This window comes from Glandiceps talaboti, chromosome 13 (genome assembly GCF_964340395.1).
Source record: "Glandiceps talaboti chromosome 13, keGlaTala1.1, whole genome shotgun sequence".
NCBI classification, from domain to species: Eukaryota; Metazoa; Hemichordata; class Enteropneusta; family Spengelidae; genus Glandiceps; species Glandiceps talaboti.
Window position 1 is genome coordinate 11253764 of NC_135561.1, and position 20656 is coordinate 11274419.

The 20656-nt window shown below is 37.3% G+C and overlaps 4 protein-coding genes across 4 annotated transcripts; 2 read left to right on the forward strand and 2 right to left on the reverse strand.

The window, feature by feature from the left end:
* The first annotated feature begins 2821 nt into the window (after positions 1–2821).
* Positions 2822–3412, forward strand: LOC144444234 (neuronal pentraxin-2-like). Its single transcript, XM_078133648.1, has one exon. It carries the CDS (start codon positions 2822–2824, stop codon positions 3410–3412), a length of 591 nt encoding a protein of 196 aa, XP_077989774.1.
* A 291-nt stretch (positions 3413–3703) lies between these two features.
* Positions 3704–6868, reverse strand: LOC144444235 (uncharacterized). Its single transcript, XM_078133649.1, has 3 exons — positions 6829–6868; positions 3937–5178; positions 3704–3714 (listed from the first exon to the last, which is right to left on the reverse strand). Exons 1-3 carry the CDS (start codon positions 6866–6868, stop codon positions 3704–3706), a joined length of 1293 nt encoding a protein of 430 aa, XP_077989775.1.
* A 991-nt stretch (positions 6869–7859) lies between these two features.
* LOC144444236 (alpha-tocopherol transfer protein-like) lies at positions 7860–13113 on the forward strand. Its single transcript, XM_078133650.1, has 4 exons — positions 7860–8244; positions 11331–11524; positions 12069–12179; positions 12919–13113. The coding sequence occupies exons 1-4, from the start codon at positions 7860–7862 to the stop codon at positions 13111–13113; spliced, it is 885 nt and encodes a 294-aa protein (XP_077989776.1).
* Positions 13114–14914: 1801 nt separating this feature from the next.
* Positions 14915–20467, reverse strand: LOC144444140 (ATPase inhibitor mai-2, mitochondrial-like). The gene is made up of 4 exons (XM_078133540.1): positions 20396–20467; positions 17866–17920; positions 16979–17068; positions 14915–15926 (listed from the first exon to the last, which is right to left on the reverse strand). The coding sequence occupies exons 1-4, from the start codon at positions 20449–20451 to the stop codon at positions 15783–15785; spliced, it is 345 nt and encodes a 114-aa protein (XP_077989666.1). The 5' UTR covers positions 20452–20467; the 3' UTR covers positions 14915–15782.
* Positions 20468–20656: the final 189 nt, after the last annotated feature.

Consider the following 20656-nt stretch of genomic DNA (forward strand, 5'->3'; position numbering starts at 1 on the left):
ATAAGGGCCGTTAAGGCGAGTCCATCTTATACATACCAGCAAGTGAATTTAAATCCTGACTGACGTCATTCAATGTTTATGATCTATGTAACTCGAACTAGCCAAGCGAACGGAACTTTTCCTTTTAATCCTCAGGCTGCTGCTAAAATAATGATTGCTCATGCAAAGATAATTTAGCTATGGTAGTAAATTATTACGCCAGCTGCTTTGTTACATAACGATAATTTATGCACAAATAATATACAAAGTGCTTCTCTCTTCTCGCTTGTTAGGCAAGCAGTAAATTGAGAATACAGCGCCCTCGCTCAAATTGGGGGTATCGTCATCTCATAGTACCGTTTCTTAAGAGCTTTGTTCTTTCATATTCTGTAGAAGTGTAAATGTTTTTCGTATTGTTCATCAGACATCGAGGAAAGCAGCAGTGTTCTATAATTAACTGAGTAACCTCTAAGGTACACACAGACAGGAAGTAGAGCGCCACCATGGCAAATTTTGGAAAAGCCTATTTCAAAATCACATGATCTTTATTTTCTGTCTTTGTGGTTAAACAACAAATTTATGGGACGATGGTTTTCTAAGGATACAACTACTTCTTAGCGACGATCGGCTAAGATAATAACTCACGTACGCACAGAAAATGTCGAGGAGCTTGTAAATAAGATTTATTTGGTCGAAACGACGATTTGTTCCTAGTCGTATCACTGTCACCATAAACTAATCTATATAGAAATTAAAGTTTGGTGTTAATATTTTGACATTGGTCATGTTGAAATCATGAAAACTGTTTGATTATTTATTGCCTTCTCTTCATGGCAGAGGCAAAAAAGGGTATTCCCGTGTCTACACATGCTGTGGATCCAACGTCCGATCTGATGATTGACAAACCTACTTCGATGTCCTCTGTATCCTCAACAAGAGTTACTACTTCTATTCCTGCAGCTGCCTCAACAAACTCTTTCCCTGATAGTACGCAAGTGCCATCTTTGGACTCCAAAACAACAGCTTCACTGTCTGCGAGTACGCAAGTGCCGTCACCGGACTCCAAAACAACATCTTCACCGACCAAGAGTACGCAGGTGCCGTCACCGGACACAGAAACAAGAAACTCCTCGACTAAGAGTATACTACCGTTCTCTTGGGACAAGGGAACGACCTCTGGTACGGCAATTATTCTTCTGATCTATTCTACTGTAACATTACGAGGCCTTCTGAATCCGTAGAGTTCATATCTTAATCATGTGTGAAAATGTTACCAGGGATGTCATAAATGATCATTTCATCAGATCAGTGTATATAGCAATATAAAGAGAGAATACCTCCCCTAATTTGCAGGTTATTAAATTGTCCATGTTAACTCAATAATTAGCAAAATGTTGTACCTTTATATCAAACTGCAATTTCCATTCCCCAATAGATCTAAATTCAGATTCCGTATGTATGTATGTATGTATGTATGTATGTATGTATGTATGTATGTATGTATGTATGTATGTATGTATGTATGTATGTATGTATGTATGTATGTATGTATGTATGTATGTATGTATGTATGTATGTATGTATGTATGTATGTATGTATGTATGTATGTATGTATGTATGTATGTATGTATGTATGTATGTATGTATGTATGTATGTATGTATGTATACATGTATGTATACATGTATGTATGTATGTATGTATGTATGTATGTATGTATGTATGTATGTATGTATGTATGTATGTATGTATGTATGTATGTATGTATGTATGTATGTATGTATGTATGTATGTGTTGTTCACAGAATGATACACGATAAAATGTTGTTGTTCTTCAGACATTCTAGACAACATTTCTCCGACTCCACCAACAACTTTGGCAGTGAGAATGACAGCGCCTTCAATATGCACCATACGGTCGGAGAAAGGTACAAACGAGTCTTTACTTGGATATTAATTTAGTAAAACAAATATTTAGTAAAGTTTCAAAACTGTCAGGACGACCGCACAGGTGACTAACACCTCTAAAGATTGATTCCGTGGGTTCAGTGTTAATACAAACTAATCGACACCGTCATCGGACACAGAAACAAGAAACTCCTCGACTAAGAGTATACTACCGTTCTCTTGGGACAAGGGAACGACCTCTGGTACGGCAATTATTCTTCTGATCTATTCTACTGTAACATTACGAGGCCTTCTGAATCCGTAGAGTTCATATCTTAATCAGGTGTGAAAATGTTACCAGGGATGTCATAAATGATCATTTCATCAGATCAGTGTATATAGCAATATAAAGAGAGAATACCTCCCCTAATTTGCAGGTTATTAAATTGTCCATGTTAACTCAATAATTAGCAAAATGTTGTACCTTTATATCAAACTGCAATTTCCATTCCCCAATAGATCTAAATTCAAATTCCGTATGTATGTATGTATGTAAGTGAATCAATGTGGATCAAAAAACTAGACACACTCACCAATGGTATCAATAGAAAACAGTAACATAGCAACCAGTAGTCACCTGTACTCAACAGCTGGCTGAACGTAATATTCATACAATTCCTGGTCCTCGTTTCTACTTAGCCCCCCCCCTCTGTAAATTCTGTTCGTTTCCTAAGAGGCAGGTGGTTTTATAGACTCACCGGCCTCCTCTCACAATTATCTGTTAGGGGTTGGCCGATGTTTGAGGGCGCTCCGTCACGGCGTACCTTAATTTAACAGACTAGTGGTTTTACCACTCAGCCGCAAAAAGCAAGTACATTAACAAAGCTATTTATATTGTTTAGGTTGTGGAAACCCTACTACTCTGCGTCTACAGACTAGGGTAACTGACGTTGCTATGACGACAAATGTACCTGATATGCAAGCGCTTACATGGTGTATCTGGGTAAGAGCTGATTTGGGGCAACCAGGCGGAACTCTGATATCCTACTACGTCCCTTCCAATAACAACGAGTTATTGATATATGATGTAACTAAAATAGAATTCCACGTTGATCTTGTTGTCAAAACGACGTCCCTCAATATAGATGACTGCACATGGCATCTTGTATGTGGTACGTGGGATCGATTTCGTGATGGGGAGTGGGCCTTGTATGATAATGGCGTCCATGCCGCAGGTGGGTCTGGTCTAGCACGCTTTGGCAGAATTGAAGGGGGAGGTGTATTGGTCTTAGGGCAGGACCAAGACACACGGAGAGGGGGCTACGCTGCACACCAAGGCCTGTCTGGGCTTATTGCATACTTTAGTATGTGGTCACGAGTACTCACTCCAACTGAGTTGGATGGAATTTACAATGACTGTGTACTGCAACCCGGTGGGTTCATTCACGTCGATGGTGGTCTTTTCCCCTGGGGTGTGAATTCTATTGATATCAATGAAGTCAAAGGCAATGCGGAAATGGTATGCAATACACAATGCGGCATGTGATAATTTGACAAATGACCGTGTGATTTATAGCATTTATATCACGTGACAGCAGTGCAATGGTTAGTGTAAAGTATTAGTAAATAGTAAATAATATGACAGAATCCCATGAAGAGCGAGTACAAGTGTGGCGCGCGCATTCGGGGTACACGCATTTACACGAGTGCTACATGCTAGCTTGCAGTGTTCTCTGCGACCGTACGAGCCTCGAACTCACGCTGCATAGAGTTCTCTTATTAGTACATATGTTTACTTTATTTACATTTTGTATGTTATGAGCAAACACTATTTACTTTATTTACATTCTGTATGTTATGAGCAAATTCTATTTACTTTATTTACATTCTGTGTGTTATGAGCAAACACTATTTACTTTAGTATTCAATTTGAACTTTTGTTCCAAACACAACTAGAAAATTTACCTGAAATTTTCGACTGTACACTTCAGTCTTTGTCAACAGATTGACCCACTATTCAGCACACGTGACCTTACAGGACACGTGAGCCTAATAAGGGGTCAAAGGTGCCTGGAAGTTTGTATCGTCCCCCGTCTCTGTTTAGTGATGGTTTGAGTGCTCGGATGTAAATAGCTTCTTTCACTCCCCGTTCAAAATATCTGGTTTCAGTGTCCAGTATCTTCACTTCATTTATGTTAACCGAGTGACCGGGTGATTCAATGTGGATGTGTTGGGAGACCTCTGATGTGCTGGAACTAGGTCTTCTGTGTTCCAAAAATCTGGTCTTGAGTGATCTCTCAGTTTCCCCTATATATGAATCTTTGCATTGGCCTGTGTTGGTCTGGCCCTGGCAAGGAATTTGGTACACTACTCCACATACATGTTCCTTTTTAGTCTTGTCCTTTGGAGACACCAATAATTGCCGCAAGGTTTTAGTGGGCTTGATGCAGGTGTTTATACCGTAAGCAGTAAAGATTCTTTTTAGTGCCTCTGAAGTGTCCTTGATGTAAGGTAGGACCACTAAACCCTTACTTGGTTGTTCCTTCTTACGGATGGTCTTTGACTTTTGAGGCTGGATGACTGTGGCTTTATCTACTGCCCACTTTGGGTATCCACACCTATACAGTGCCTGGTTGATGTGAGTCTTTTCTTCTTCACGATCTGAGTTGTAGGTAATCACCGTATCTGCTCTGTGATGAAGCGTCCGGATCACACCTAGTTTGTGCTGTAAAGGGTGGTTAGAGTAAAAATTGAGGTACTGGTCTGTATGGGTGGGTTTGCGGTAGATTTTAGTTTTTAAAGAGCCATCATCCTGAATAACTGTGGTCGTATCTAGGAAAGCCAGAGACCTATCCTGTTCTTCCTCGGTGGTAAACTTGATGTCTGGGTCAAGACTGTTAAGATGGTCAGTGAATTCCTGAGAGTGACACTTTTTAAGTTTTGTGTGCGTGTCGTCCACGTATCTGTACCACCATAATGGAGGATGGGGGGCTGTTTCTATGGCGCGGAGTTCTAATTGCTCCATGTACAGATTGCATACTATGGGGGAAACAGGTGACCCCATAGCTGCACCATGAATTTGTTGGAAGAACACACAATCATAAACAAAATAAGTGCACTTCAGACAAACACTGAGTAGCTTAACCACTTGGCTGGGTGATAAACTGGTTCGCTGGTTAAGGGTGGTGTCCTCCTGTAGTCTATGTAATATCACATCCAATGCTTTGTCAATAGGTACTGAGGTGAACAAAGCAGTTACATCATAAGAACGTAACTCCTCATCAGGTTCAACCCTTTCCTTCTTGATAGCATCTGCAAATTGACGGGTAATGAAGCAACTTGATAAAAGAATTCATTAATATAATTAAGTCCACGTCGGAGATGAGAGATTTTAATCCAATCAGCAGTCTGAAAAGTCAGAGATGTGAGGCTTTAGCCAATCAGCTGTCTTACTATGACAATGACCATGGGATAATTAACTTTGCATATATTTAGTAGATATGTGATATTTCGGTAGTGTATATAAAGACTACTTTGGATTGTAAAGGACTTCAGATCTTATCTGCCTTATACTTGCCGCTAAGCTGTGAAATAAACATATTTATAAGCATTTTGTTGGTCAATGTGCATCGATTCCTGGTTGGGTACCTCTAAGCTAGCCAAGTGAGTGTGATTCCCTGTAAGATATTTAAGATATTTAGATGATATGGTAGGTACGCACTGAAGACAGTTTAGCATTGAACAATGTAAGTGGTAGATATGGTACATGTAATTACACACTGAAGAATCGATTACTGAAGAACACTTTGACAAAATACATGCTGTCAGTTCTAGGCTGTATATCCCACATGTATCGTTCACCAGACACTATTTACTTCTATTAATAGAGGTGCAAACACTTGAATAAAGTCGCGAGGTATAAAGCCATTGTGTTCATTCAGCTGATATAGATAAAACACCGCCCCATTTTTTAAAAACGAGTTTGACAATTGACGCATTGACTTGAGAAGAGTGGCTGACTTATAGTTGTACTACCGTGGATTCCTCGCAAATCGCCACAAAATGTCAGATGTATCTTGGCTACAATACATGTACAGTGAATTTCACAATACCGTGCAGCTTCTCTGTTTGATACAACCACGCAGAAACCAACAAGAAACTGCATATGCCTTGCACTTCAATAACAAGATAACATTTTTTGCTACATTTAGTGTAAATGAAATAAACCATTTAAATATATTGCAACGCCATGCAGACATTCAGGAGCCAATGTTTTTCTTAATATCAAACGCCCGATGAAGGACACGTAAACTGTCCCTTGCGGTGTTCATTTGATGTATGTTTGGCGGCATGTGTAGTTCATTTCACTTAGACAAAATGTAGCAAGCAACTGTACTCATTCAATCTTGCTTTCTTAAAGTGTAGCATGGTCAATTTGTTGTTGGTTTCCACGTGGTTTTATCAAACGGAAAAGCTGAATTGTATTGTGAAATTCGCTGTATGCATGATTAACTGAGAGTTTTTAATCTCGTGCTCCAGAGGTTGGATTTACTTCACGCATTGTGTACCACAGTCTATTCTTCCGTCAATTGTACAACTGACTAATCGTCCACAAGTAAGAGTAGTACTGTATTGAAATCTAGGGCAATACTATTCATAACTTTCTTAGTCCCAATACTTTTTACAACAAATCAGATTTACCAGTGTAATTACATTCTCTGACTTCCGTGCCAACATTGACCCCGAAGTATTCAAATAACTTTGTATTTATTTTTAAAACATTCACAAACTCTGAGTGTACATATCACACACACACCTAAACCAAACGACGTGACGTTCTATTTTCGAAAATGTCGATCATGTAGTCTGTAAGGTACGCCGTGACGGGGCGCCCTCAAACATCGGCCAACCCCTAACAGTGAGAGGAGGCCGGTGAGGGCGAAACGTCACGACGTATCTTACAGTCTATCAATCGTGCTGCACGGTTACATTTTGGGAACATTTTTGGTTTTCAATCGTCAATAACTATCATGCAAGTATTTCTTCGAATACGTCTACTTTTAAATATATCATCCATGCTACATTTTTCACGATAGACATTTTTGGTTTTCAATCGTGAATATCTATGAATAGTATTGCCCTAGATTTCAATACAGTACTACTCTTACTTGTGGACGATTAGTCAGTTGTGCAATTCAAGCATTTCTTGGACAACGTCGGCTTTTTAATATGTCAATCCTATTGAATGACACATTGTTTTGTTTACGCGCGCGACAGACGTTTTTGGTTTTCAATCGTGTCAAAACTGTCTTCGCAAGCATTTCTTCAAATACCTCGGCTTTTTAATTTGAGAACTTAAAAAATAAAAGTATGCATGATAATAAAATATGTATGATTTTACCGTTTGTTTATTTGTTCTTTTGTGAATTCATGAATTAATTAAGTGGCAGGGTGATTTACGGATGTACATGTCCTCTGGACACGTCCCTTTGGAGTTGCTCCCCTTTCCGTGTTACCTCCATTAGTCGGATCAGTGGATGTTTACACTCACGGCATAGTGAGTTTGTTCTAGCAAGCTACTAATTAATGCAAAGCTGATAAACTCATATAAGACATTGATATCAGGTAGGAAATAGAAAAAAAATGAGAGGAAACAGTATTTAACACTTTTATTTGAAATATACAGAAAATAACATTAGATAATAGAAATCCGGAAAATCGCGAGAACAAAACTGATTATTTGTCTTTTACCCTATGTTTACACCATTGAAGGTGGGTGGTTTTTTTTGTTTACACGAACTTGATTACGTAATCACAGAAATGTACCTTACGCAATGATGACAAATGTACGCATGCGTGCCTGATATTTTAATACATATACAGCAGCCATACCGGTGGAGGACTGCACATTCCGTCGTCGCATCGAAAATTACATCGACGTCCACTTCTTGTTAAAACATTGTAGACGTTTGTTGAACACTTTCACATCAGCAATGCAAGAAGGCGAACATTATGTGCCCTACGTGTGCACTCTCAGTCAAGCCTTACAGGAGAGAGCGGAAAGAGAGTTAAATGAAACTGCCGAGTCCAGAGAAAGTGGTTTTCGTGAGATGCGAGAACGGATGAAATCTCGCCCAGATATTCATTTTCGATCGGACGAAGCATTTCTCCTCAGATTTCTCCGTGCGAGGAAGTTTGACGTTGACCGTGCTTTCAAAAACCTAGTTCGTTATTACGAAATAAGGACAAGTTACCCTGCTGTGTTCGATGACCTGAAACCGTCAAATAACAAACACATATTCGATATGGGCATGAATTTCACCCTTCCGTCGCAATACAAAGATATCAACGGAAACAGAGTGGCGATATTACGATTTGGTGAGTTACTACATGGATATCTTATAAATAATGATTATGAATTAGCTTAACTTAAGATGAGATTCGCATCATGAACAGTATATATATCGATGTACACGTAGCCCCACGATGATGATGTGAGCGTGGGTAGTACTTCCACATTGTATGTCACAGCAGTGGTTATACAACTCGTGTGTGTAGACACAGGTTATAGACAAGTGATCAGTAATTCACTGATGAACACATATGTCACCAATGAGATTACGGATTGCTGTTTACAACGTAATGATTTTTCTCTCTTTAGAATATAACAACACATCGACAGAGCTCAAAGTTAACTGCTACACGAGATTTCACACATATCCACCAATCTATCCAAATGGTCTCGACAGACTACCATGTCTGTCATGAATTTGGCTGTCTAGTCTAGACTCTATGTGTCCTTAGCACACACAGTCTACATGCTATTCAAGACTTCCTTCGATCGCTCTCCGTGGTGAGAGGGAGATGGAAGAGAATCGAAGTCATATTTGACACTGTAGCAACACGAACGCAAATTTTTAATAGAAGTGTGTGGGGGAGATAACCCACACCGCCGAAGTCAACGAGAGTATGTAGACTAATTTATAATCAAATATGCTCTGGACTATTAATTGCTAATTTCGAGCCCGGGAATCAATATAGAAACTGTAGACCTAGTATAATGTATGTATACATTGTACATTGGGACTGGATAGACCTTACTATATCTGTACATGAGTGTGTTTCTACCGCCATGATCTATATAACGTCTTTTAATAGTGTAAGGTCGATAGCTATAGTGACGTTTACAAAAAAAAAACGTTACGTAACGTCGACTGTGCTAAATAGGCATTGTCTCTCTTCTACGTCACAATGTGTTTCACATGATAGTTCGTACCAGCTTATGAAGTACAGGTACAAAATGTCTAGCATAAACAAAGGGATTTCTTATGTATGTATGTATGTATGTATGTATGTATGTATGTATGTATGTATGTATGTATGTATGTATGTATGTATGTATGTATGTATGTATGTATGTATGTATGTGTATTTCCAGAGTTATATTATTCTCCGAGGTCGACGAGAGAGTAACGGAACGTCACGACGTATCTTACAGTCTACAACGGGGTATACATGAAGAAGAAGAAAATCGAAGTCTAGACCCAATTTGATTAACGACCTTCATCTGTCGGTAATATAATAGCTGTGATCGATTCTTAATTCGAATCTCGGATCGATTGATCACGGAATTTATTAACAAGACAATACAGTATATTGTAACCTAATAATAATAAATAGTAAAAAATCGCTTTATAACCCAAGACGTGACCTAAATCTCAAACGACCTTTTTGGTGGCTGAGCCTAAATGCGGATTAATTTCGAATTATCGATGATCGTCATACGCTATGCTGAGTCCCAATGAAATTGTTTGTTTCCGGTTACCCGATCCAACTAGTTTTTCACGCCGATCCTAATTTTTTTTTTTTACGTATTCGAGAATTTTGTTTAGTATTAAAATCGCGAAAATTGTGAAGTCTCGCAAGAAATAGTGGATGCGGAAACTGACATCAACTTAAAAAGACAAAATAAAACTGTTCTTTCCAATCTGTAATGGCTGTACATCTAATGAGAAGAGACCACTTGGAAAACAACACATTGTGAACAGATCTCATTCAAAGCTGGTATTAGGACAGTGTTCTACGACATACATGTGCATATCCATTTTCATCGTGATACGATCCAATATGGCTGCATGGCAGCCATTTTGTTTGCGAATTTTCCATATCCAAAGCCATAACTCAGACATGCTTGAACAGATCTCATTCAAAGTTGGTGTTAGGACAGTGTTCTATGACATACATGTGCATATCCATTTTTGTCGTGATACAATCCGATATGGCTACCTGGCAGCCATTTTGTTGGCGCAGTTTTCATGTCCAAAGCCATAACTCAGACATGCTTGAACAGGCCCCCCCCCACCCCATACCAGACCCATTCTTTATTGTTGAATGGTTTATTCCATCATGTCATCTTGAGGAGTAGGCATGTCCCATGTCCATACATACATACATACATACATACATACATACATACATACATTCATACATACATACATACATACATACATACATACATACATTCATACATACATACATACATACATACATACATACATACATACATACATTCATACATACATTCATACATACATACATACATTCATACATACATACATACATACATACATACATACATTCATACATACATACATTCATACATACATACATACATTCATACATACATTCATACATACATACATACATACATACATACATACATACATACATACATACATTCATACATACATACATACATTCATACATACATACATACATACATACATACATACATTCATACATACATACATTCATACATACATACATTCATACATACATTCATACATACATACATACATACATACATTCATACATACATACATACATACATACATACATTCATACATACATACATTCATACATACATACATTCATACATACATTCATACATACATACATACATACATACATACATTCATACATACATACATTCATACATACATACATACATTCATACATACATACATACATACATACATACATACATACATACATACATACATACATACATTCATACATACATACATACATTCATACATACATACATACATACATACATACATACATACATTCATACATACATACATACATTCATACATACATACATACATACATACATACATACATACATACATACATACATTCATACATACATACATACATACATACATACATACATACATTCAGCTCTAGATCAATACCGTCTTCTTCCTGTCTCAAGTATACAAACAATGAGACGAACACCAAGGAGTGTTAGCTTCGTCCTACGACCAGCAGTTCTTCTGAGTCAGACTTCAATTGTCATTTCTAAGTCATTCAGAATGATAAAGTACAAGTACGATTTTGAATTGAAAGTTTTCACCAACATGTACACACACATTTACTTTTATTTATTTTTTCAACAGCTAACTGGGAACCTTCTGACTGTAGCTATGCAGAAACAATCAAGTTTTCAGTGATGACATCAGAGAAGTTACTCGAAGACGAAGAAGTTCAAATAAATGGAGTCACGTCGATTTTAGATTTTGGTCAGTTGTCAATGAAACACAGTGCGTACTTATTGCCTTCCAATGCCAGAATGTTGATGACAATTCTTCAGGTGAGTGTGGCGCCCTCAGCGGAATGAAACAACACCCGGTAGCCATTACCATGTACCAGCTGGCCATAGGCTGGTATTCAGAAAAACGAAAGCTTGTACAGTTTGGCCACTAGGAGCGCTGTTCTCCGGCAGTTTTTGGACCAGAAGTTGGAACCTTTTATATTGAACAAAAATCGTGTTCTAATGTTTGAATTCAAAAATTGGTTACATCTCAACCAGTCAATAAATTCTCTAACTTTGTTTCAAATCACATAATTTTTAGGAACTTATGGAATCGTTTATCATATTTTGTTGGGCATTACATGTACAGTCATGTGAGTTTGGCCCTCATTTTTCATGTGGGACTCCCTCGTGTGACACTTTTCGACTCGAAATGACCATTTATATTAAATAACTTTTTTGGGGTATACATAACAATGGCACCCTTTTTAACTGCAAGCATGTGCTTCTGTTGACATGCTCAATTGAAAAGGAGTTGCATTATACATTTGAACAAAAGTTTTGAGGAGATACAATTATAAGTTGACTTCTCCTTGTATTTCAGAGTGTACTACCTATACGTTACAACACAATGCATTATGTTAATTTACCAATGTTCTTTGAACAAGGAATGGTGATATGGCGTCAATTTATGTCACGAAAGATGAAAGATAGGGTGAGTATATTCATACATATTACTGAGAAAAATTTGAAGGTGCATAGGTTCCTATATGGGAGTGCAAAAATAATGAGTAAAACAGTCCTGATAAATATAAATTCAATCCTGATGTTTCCATTCAATATTCTTCGACATAGGATATCAAGGCAAGATACATAGTAGGTCATCACCTGCATAGGTTCCTATGTGAATGCCTTAATATGCTTACAGAGGCCAAAATTGACTGTGCAAGGAAATCATCTAGAGCTATTGTGCTGATGTATGTATGGGCCAGGAGTAATAATGTAACACTAACAGCATTATGATCATGTCATCCATTGTAGAAAGTGCTCTATACATGTATAAAAGAATAGGCCATTCCAGACTGAAAACAGGAAGTTCACTGATAATACAGCGCCCTCGCTCAAATTGGGGGTATGACCACCTCATAGTAGCATTTCTTAACAGCTTTGTCCCTTGGTATTCTGTAGAAGTGTAAGTCAGGGATGTTTTTCTTATTGTTCAGATATTGAGGAAAGCAGTACTACTTTATGATTAACTGAGTAACCTATACCATGTATACCCCCAAGGTACACACAGACAGGAAGTAGAGTGCCCCCATGGCAAATATTTGATAGGCCTATTCAGAAGTAAATTCTAATAAAATTGCAATAATTTATACACTATGTGATTTTTAAAGAAAAGAAAAAGAAAGAATTTGCATAAACTTTTCATATTGCATTATAATTTTTCGCAGAGTAAACTTCACCGTGGGAAAAATTGGAAAGACTCACTGACAAAATGTATCCCGGCATCCTCTCTACCAAGTGACTATGGTGGCTCACTTCCTGAATATGACGTCATGTTTAAAAACTTTAACCAAGAAGTGTTTGACTGGGAGGACAGTTTCTTACAACAAAATCAAGGGTACGGACTTCAAAAGGAACTTTAACATTTTACGAAGTAGCACTGCGGAGAAACTGGAAATCATTCATATACCTTCATCTGTTTTCATACTTCTAGAAATCTTGTCAGGAATGTTTGTGTTCATCGACTCTAGCATAACACAAACTATAATGTGTTCAAATGAAAATTCACAGCAACAGCCAAATGATGCAAAAAAAAAAAAAAAATGAAAATAGGGATAGGTAGGCATGTCAATAATTATTTTTAAAATGGTCCCATGTTTTCCTAGCAACAAGACCATGCTCATCTTAAAAGATGGAGTGTATGGCAAGGTAACAGCCGGGCTAGTTAGGTAAAGTTGAAAAAGTAGATAAATATTTTTTTTTTAAAATGACAAAGTCATCCAGCAACTAAGAAACTGCACATAGCGCTAAACGAACAAAGTTCATTTAGTGAGCTTGTGTGACATTTGTGCAATCGTCCCTTACCTCGTTGTCACCTCACCCTTATACATACCCAAAACCAATCACATGGTTAGTGTTTGCTCGGCAATATCAGTTATTTTTTAATTTGTTCGATATCTAGCATTGAAACCTTAGCAATTTTTAAATAAGTTTTTAAATAAAATGTGAAATTTTGTGTGGCCATGATATCACACCTTATTGTGGAAGTGATGTTTGCGAAACAATCGCACAACTGTTAACCTTTTCCACGATCATGCAAGACATTTTTTTTGTGAACTGGTATATATTCATTATTCATGAGCAATAAATGATGAGGTTGGTACAATTACAGGTGGTGAGACCTAATTAAGAAAAATTGTGTGGTTCTGATTATGCTCAATTTTAGAAAAGGTGGGGTAGGTAGATTTTTTATTTTATTACATTTCAGTGTCTAGTTCAGGTTTTCCAAATGGTTTCTGTTTTGTTTATTTCTTCCTATCAGATGTACAGCCATTACAGATTGGAAGAAGAGTTTTATTTTGTCTTTTTAAACTGATGTCAGTTTCCGCATCCACTATTTCTCGCGAGACTTCACACAATTTTTGCGATTTTATTATTTTCTCTTGAAGAAGTTTTTAAAAAGTTTAGGGTCGGCAGGACAAGCTAGGTGGGGTCGAGTAACCGGAACCAAACAATTATTTTTGTTAGGCCTGAGTCACCAGCCGACGTGTCATCTGTCTACCACAGGAGGGCGCTTTCAAAACAGACTGGTCGTGCTTAAGTTTTTTATCAGTACTTTCTATATCATTAGATTGATATTATAATTATCATAAATATTCTCTAATATTACTCACAATACTTACTATGATTTCCCCTTTAAATAAATATTGCATGTTATTATTTCTGTGTCAGTGATGTGTTATTTTCAGCTGCAATATAGCAGTCAGCTTGGCATCATTGGTTGTTGGTGGACCGAGTGGTTAAACCACATTATGGTTTGGGTTCTAGCTCAGGTCAAGATTCGATAAAATTTGCCACGAGCAAGGAGCATGTAATTCTATGTTGAACAGCATAGGTTCACCAGATTGTCAAATTGAACCCATGAGTGGCAAACACTCACTGTACTTCTTAAGACAGGCATTGAGACTATCCTTTTTTCGTACTCCACTTTGAAATCTTGTTAAGAAGCCCTTGACATGTGTTCAGCCATTTTGGGGATTTACTGCAAAGGTTAATGGGAAAACCTCTGGTGATGACATCATGCACCCTAATCTCTTTCTCTTGATGAGAAGTCTATGGCCAAGAGAGCCTTATTTGACTTCTTGAGAGAAGTTGACAAAACTGAAACTATCCATGTAAAATGATGCATTCCAATCGACATTTTGTAGTTCACTTCACTTTAATTGCTCTAACGTTTTTGTGTGTATCTCTGAAACCTTTATACTTTCAGTCTACCAAGGTATGACAAGGAATGAAATGAAAGTCAGTGCATCATACAATAGTGGTAACTAAGCTTCCAGTTAACTAATGACACACACTAAAACTATTATTGCGACATGCTGATATAATTGAATGGACATTGATTTAATTACACTCACAGTAGGGTGGCATTTCTGATGACTTCAATAATATGCAGTGTATACTTTGAAGACTTCTCGTGTTTACTCTTTCTTTCTCGAAGGGTGATTATATCTGCACAGCAAAGGTATTGCTATCACCACTTGTGTACGCTACCACATTGAACAACAATAGTTTTAGTTTGTGTTTAACTAAAGTAAGTTGAAAGCTCAGTTTCCACAGTAGTATATATTGATTCACACATAACTCAAAACTTACATATAATAATCAACACAATACAAGTAGTTGTAAGTGAAATATGGCAGATATAATTATCACAGAAGTAATCAGAAATGTATTCTGGATTTCATATCACCAATATTTCTCAAACTTCAAATTTACTTGAATTTATGAACATCAATAGTAGGAAGGCTACTTTAGGTACTAGAGATTGAAATAACATTTCTAATACATAATGTTTCAAACAATAATTTCATTGGCTGCAATGTTATGAGCATTTATAGTTAGCCAATCAGATACCCGGCTCACATTTGATAATACCTGTTATTGATCCTCTGGGTAAACCTCTGGCATGTAACAACAGAAACAAACAAATGAAACCTTAGAAACCAATCTGGTATGTTATTTTTTCAACTGAGAAAACAAAGACTGTTGAAATCACCAGACAATCCATCAAACAACAAGTTTCTGTCTTTCATTCTTCTTTTTCATGTTTTTCAAGTTCTTTCATCTTCTTCTCGTGTCGTTTGATGGCGGCCTGGTGACGATGTATTGCATCTTCATGGAACCAAATCTCCTGGTCGTGGTGTTCCCTCAAATCTTTAAATTGCTGTTCTTGCTATCATAAAAAGAGACGAAAATACAGTACTTTCAGTCATCACAGGGAAAGATAGATATTATACACTGTCTGTTATATGTTACTATTATAAGTATCCACTTTACTTGGCACACAATGCAGTCACTGCAGAAGTATATATATGACATTGACAGCTCAACAGTCAGCAAGCTAACATACACACAAATAAAAAGATTATTGCATGTTGATATCTACTATGTTCAGACTACAAGTGTGCCTTTCACTCTGAGATGACTCAAAGTAGTAAAGCAGAACCTGGATTTGGAACTCCATTCACACTAAATTTTTGTACCTGACACAGATCACATACCAAAGTCATCCAATATTAGCATAACCAATCATTTAGCAGCAACCCTGAACTTCAATCCTGGAACCCTCTTTATCTAGGAAACTAGATACACCTACATAATCGAATGGAATTTTGTGTCAAGCACTAAAAATAAGTCAACTCTAAATCTCCATACCTGCCCTAAATTTGACCAGACTCAAAGTCGACATTATTTTTTATGTTTGAAGCTAAGATTAGAGTCGACTCAACTGGCCAAGTGAGAACCCCCTCAACTATCAATGGACATTACTGTAATCAGTATCTCTGATAGCAAGTTTTCCTCAAGTGGTAACATGCAAACCATTCACTGTTTACTCATATCATGATTGCAGTCATTATGACCACATGACCAATGCACTGCTATAACCACTTGTGTAATCTAAATATGCAACAGTAACAGTTTTATTTTGTGTCTATAAGTTAGTCTGTTGATGACATTTTTTTCACAGACATACCATAAACACTTTCCTTGGAGAAGACTTGCAAACTGGTCCCGAGTATTTGACCTCAGTGGGAGCGTAACATACTGATAGATAAACAGACGGGGAGAGGAATCAAATACGTATATATCTTGGATAATTTACTCCACTCTTCAGGTCAAGTCCATGTAAAAAACAGTGCCCATGGCAGGATTAGGGACCTATTTAAATCATACAGTCAGAATATCAATATCAGCGAGACTCCCAAGGAATCTAGTGAGACTTACCAGCTGTCTGAAGTACTGTTCTTCTCTAGCTGCTTCCATTTGACCAAACGCACCACCAGCTTCTCTTATGGAGCCTCCTGCACCCCCACCCTATGATATGTTAGTGAAAAGAAACAGAAGTTTCAGCTCAGATAATGTTTAGGTTGGTTAGCTGTGGATCCGATTCTCATCAAATACAAAAATAATCTATTCTTGAGATTTTGATTTAAAGTTACTCCCTCGCACACATAAGACACTTGTCACATACATACATACATACATACATACATTATACATACATACATACATACATACATACATACATACATACATCCATACATACATGCATGCATGCATACATACATACATACATGCATGCATGCATACATACATACATACATACATACATACATACATATATACATACATACATACATACATACATACATACATACATACATACCCGGTACATACATACATACATACATACATACATACATACATACATACATACATACATACATACAAACATGCATGCATGCATGTATACATACATACATACATACATACATACATACATACATACATACATACATACATACATACATACATGCCAACACTTACCAATATTTTTTTGAAGTTCAGTGTTTTCCCACAAATAACAACCATTTATATTATTTGCATAATGCATAGTGTACATAATTAAATCTGATTTAAATCAATATTCATGAATAAAGACTGACAGGCACCTCCTTCTGGCTGGAGAGAAACCCATGGATTGCATATGTTCTTATGACGACATTTACAGTTTCCATGAAATTACAACACAGAGGGCACTATACAACAGTGGCCCATAAATGCAACATCGTGATACAGAACTGAAGGTTAGAATTATGTCACTCCCTTACCTTACCAACACCAGATCCCATTTCACCCATTCCAGTACCGTACATGCATACTCGACTAGATACAAATCAGGAGAACAATATTATTTATTAAAGTGAGTAATTGGACAAAAATATAATAAAATACACAAACACAAATATTTTCCAATTATTTTTAATCTGGCATGCAATATCATGATTACAAATTACAGCAAGATTTTGATGTGGGTTATTTCATTTTATAGTTTGGTATACAAAAGTCAAAAAATAAAACAAATGGCAATATTTCCTTTTTGTTGTTTTCAAAAATCAGTAGAGCAACAATGTTGTCCAAGATTTGGGGCAAACACTGAAGCTGCGGCACAGCTGGCACAGCCACAGAGTGGCCTGTGGGGATGGTCCAGGCGGGTTTCCCCTCCTGGCTGTAGGCCAGAAGCTGTGAGGATTGTATGTTCAGAAAATCCTCGAAGCTTTTTTGTTAGAGTACCTTCGATTCACCTCATTCTCCATTCAGAATAACCTCACTATGATACTATACTTATATATGTACTGTAGTTAATGTATGGACTTCACCTCACATAAGTTATAAACATTTGAGACAAGCAGATACATAATTTACATACAACTCTCACATCATTAATTCATACAGTTTACATGTGTTATTTTCTTCATATTTTCTCATTCACTTTCAATGTAGACATGAACAAATTAATTTTGATAACTCTCACTATATCTTGAAACTTCTAATAAAACTAAATCTCAGAACTATTGTTATTGTCATTTGGATATGTAGCTGCCCATAGACCCAGTAGAGTGAGGTAGTCTGAGTTATGGCTTTGGACATGGAAAATTCGCAAACAAAATGGCTGCCAGGTGGCCATATTGGATCGTATCATGATGAAAATAGATATGCACATGTATGTCATAGAACACTGTCCTAATACCAACTTTGAATGAGATCTGTTCAAGCATGTCTGAGTTATGGCTTTGGACATGGAAAATTCGCAAACAAAATGGCTGCCAGGCAGCCATATTGGATCGCATCACAACAACAATGAATATGCGCACGTATGTCATAGAACACTGTCCTAATACCAACTTTGAATGAGATCTGTTCAAGCATGTCTGAGTAATGGCTTTGGACATGGAAAATTTGCAAACAAAATGGCTGCCAGGCAGCCATATTGGATCGTATCACAACAACAATGAATATGCACACGTATGCCATAGAACACTGTCCTAATACCAACTTTAAATGAGATCTGTTCAAGCATGTCTGAGTTATGGCTTTCAACAATTTACAAACAAAATGGCTGCTCGGTGGCCATATTGGATCATATCATGAAACAAATTGACGTGCATATGTATGCCATTGTATGTTGCCCCTGTACCAAGTTTGAAAAAAAATCGGTCCAGGCATCTCCAAGAAATGGCTGCAGATGGACGGACGGACGCACACACGGAACCCAATCCATAAGTCCCTGTTCCGGACTTTGTCCGGCAGGGACTAAATATATATTCACACACACACACACACACAATTGAGGTTTTGTAGAAAATAGACAAAAACTGCAGCCAATGTTATTTTTATGGACAAATTATTGAAAGTCACAGCAAGATTTGAGTTCAACAGACTTTACCACAGGCCATAACAAAAATGTTTTAAAACAGTCAGTATGATAAAATATAGTTAGTAACACCTTTTATTGTAAACAGTTTTGAACTTTTGGGCACGTTTGCTATTTATATTATTATTCCACTTAATTGTAACAAAGTTATGCTAAACTTTTCAAAACAAATTAATATTACATCTGTTGACAACTTGACTGAAATGTATAGTCGAAAATTTCATGTAACAATTTTCAAGTTTGTATAAATTTGTAACAAAATTTATTGTTGTCAGACTTTTGGACAGACAACACACAAGCCTTGCTTTAGGATTGGGTACATGGGACTTCGATGGATAACACAAGTACTGACAAATTATCCTAACGTCCTGGGGAAGATGATATTACCAAGAACACCGAATCACCTTCTGTACTAGTCCTGCTTGTAGACGGAGTACGTTGGAACTCGTTTTAGCTCCTGTATCAGAGGGATTTGGCCATGGGTCAAAGACTGTGCGTGGTTGAAACTATATGCACAGTTGAATTGTCACAACTTACTCCGTCCGCAACATTACTGTGTACTGGCCATGGCATGACAAAGGCAAGTACAAGTAAACATACGACACACGTCACACAGTCTATGTTGTGAGACAGGTGGCTTTGATAGCTAGATGTGCGACACATAACCAATATCAGATAAACACCCTGTTTATCTAAATTTTACTCCATGTGCGCCATGACATCTGTCTGTGCAAAGGTTGAGACCCCGTCTGTACTTACGTACGTGCATGGTCACAACAATCAACATTGTGAACACGTAATTTCGACTAGAAACGAACGCCCCATATTGTCTAAGAAACATCCAACAAAAATACTTTCAGTTGCTTCTAGTAAATACCACTCACCAAAAAAACCCCGAATTTGATGAAATCTCTCAATTAACTTACCTTAGAGCCGCGAAATTTTTTGAAAGATGTAAACACGGTAATCGCACTAGCGCCATGTCGGTCGTCGTCTGCAATCACCTGTACTTCTACGGCATTCTGGGAAATTCTAAAACTGTCCGTGCTGCGCGCGCATACGTATACACATACACGCGCAGTGTATTGTGCATGTGTACTCTCCCCCATACTGATCACACATGACATAATGCGACTTGTACCCCAAACACGTAAAATGTATACAATTATTTTCCTTCAAATAACCCA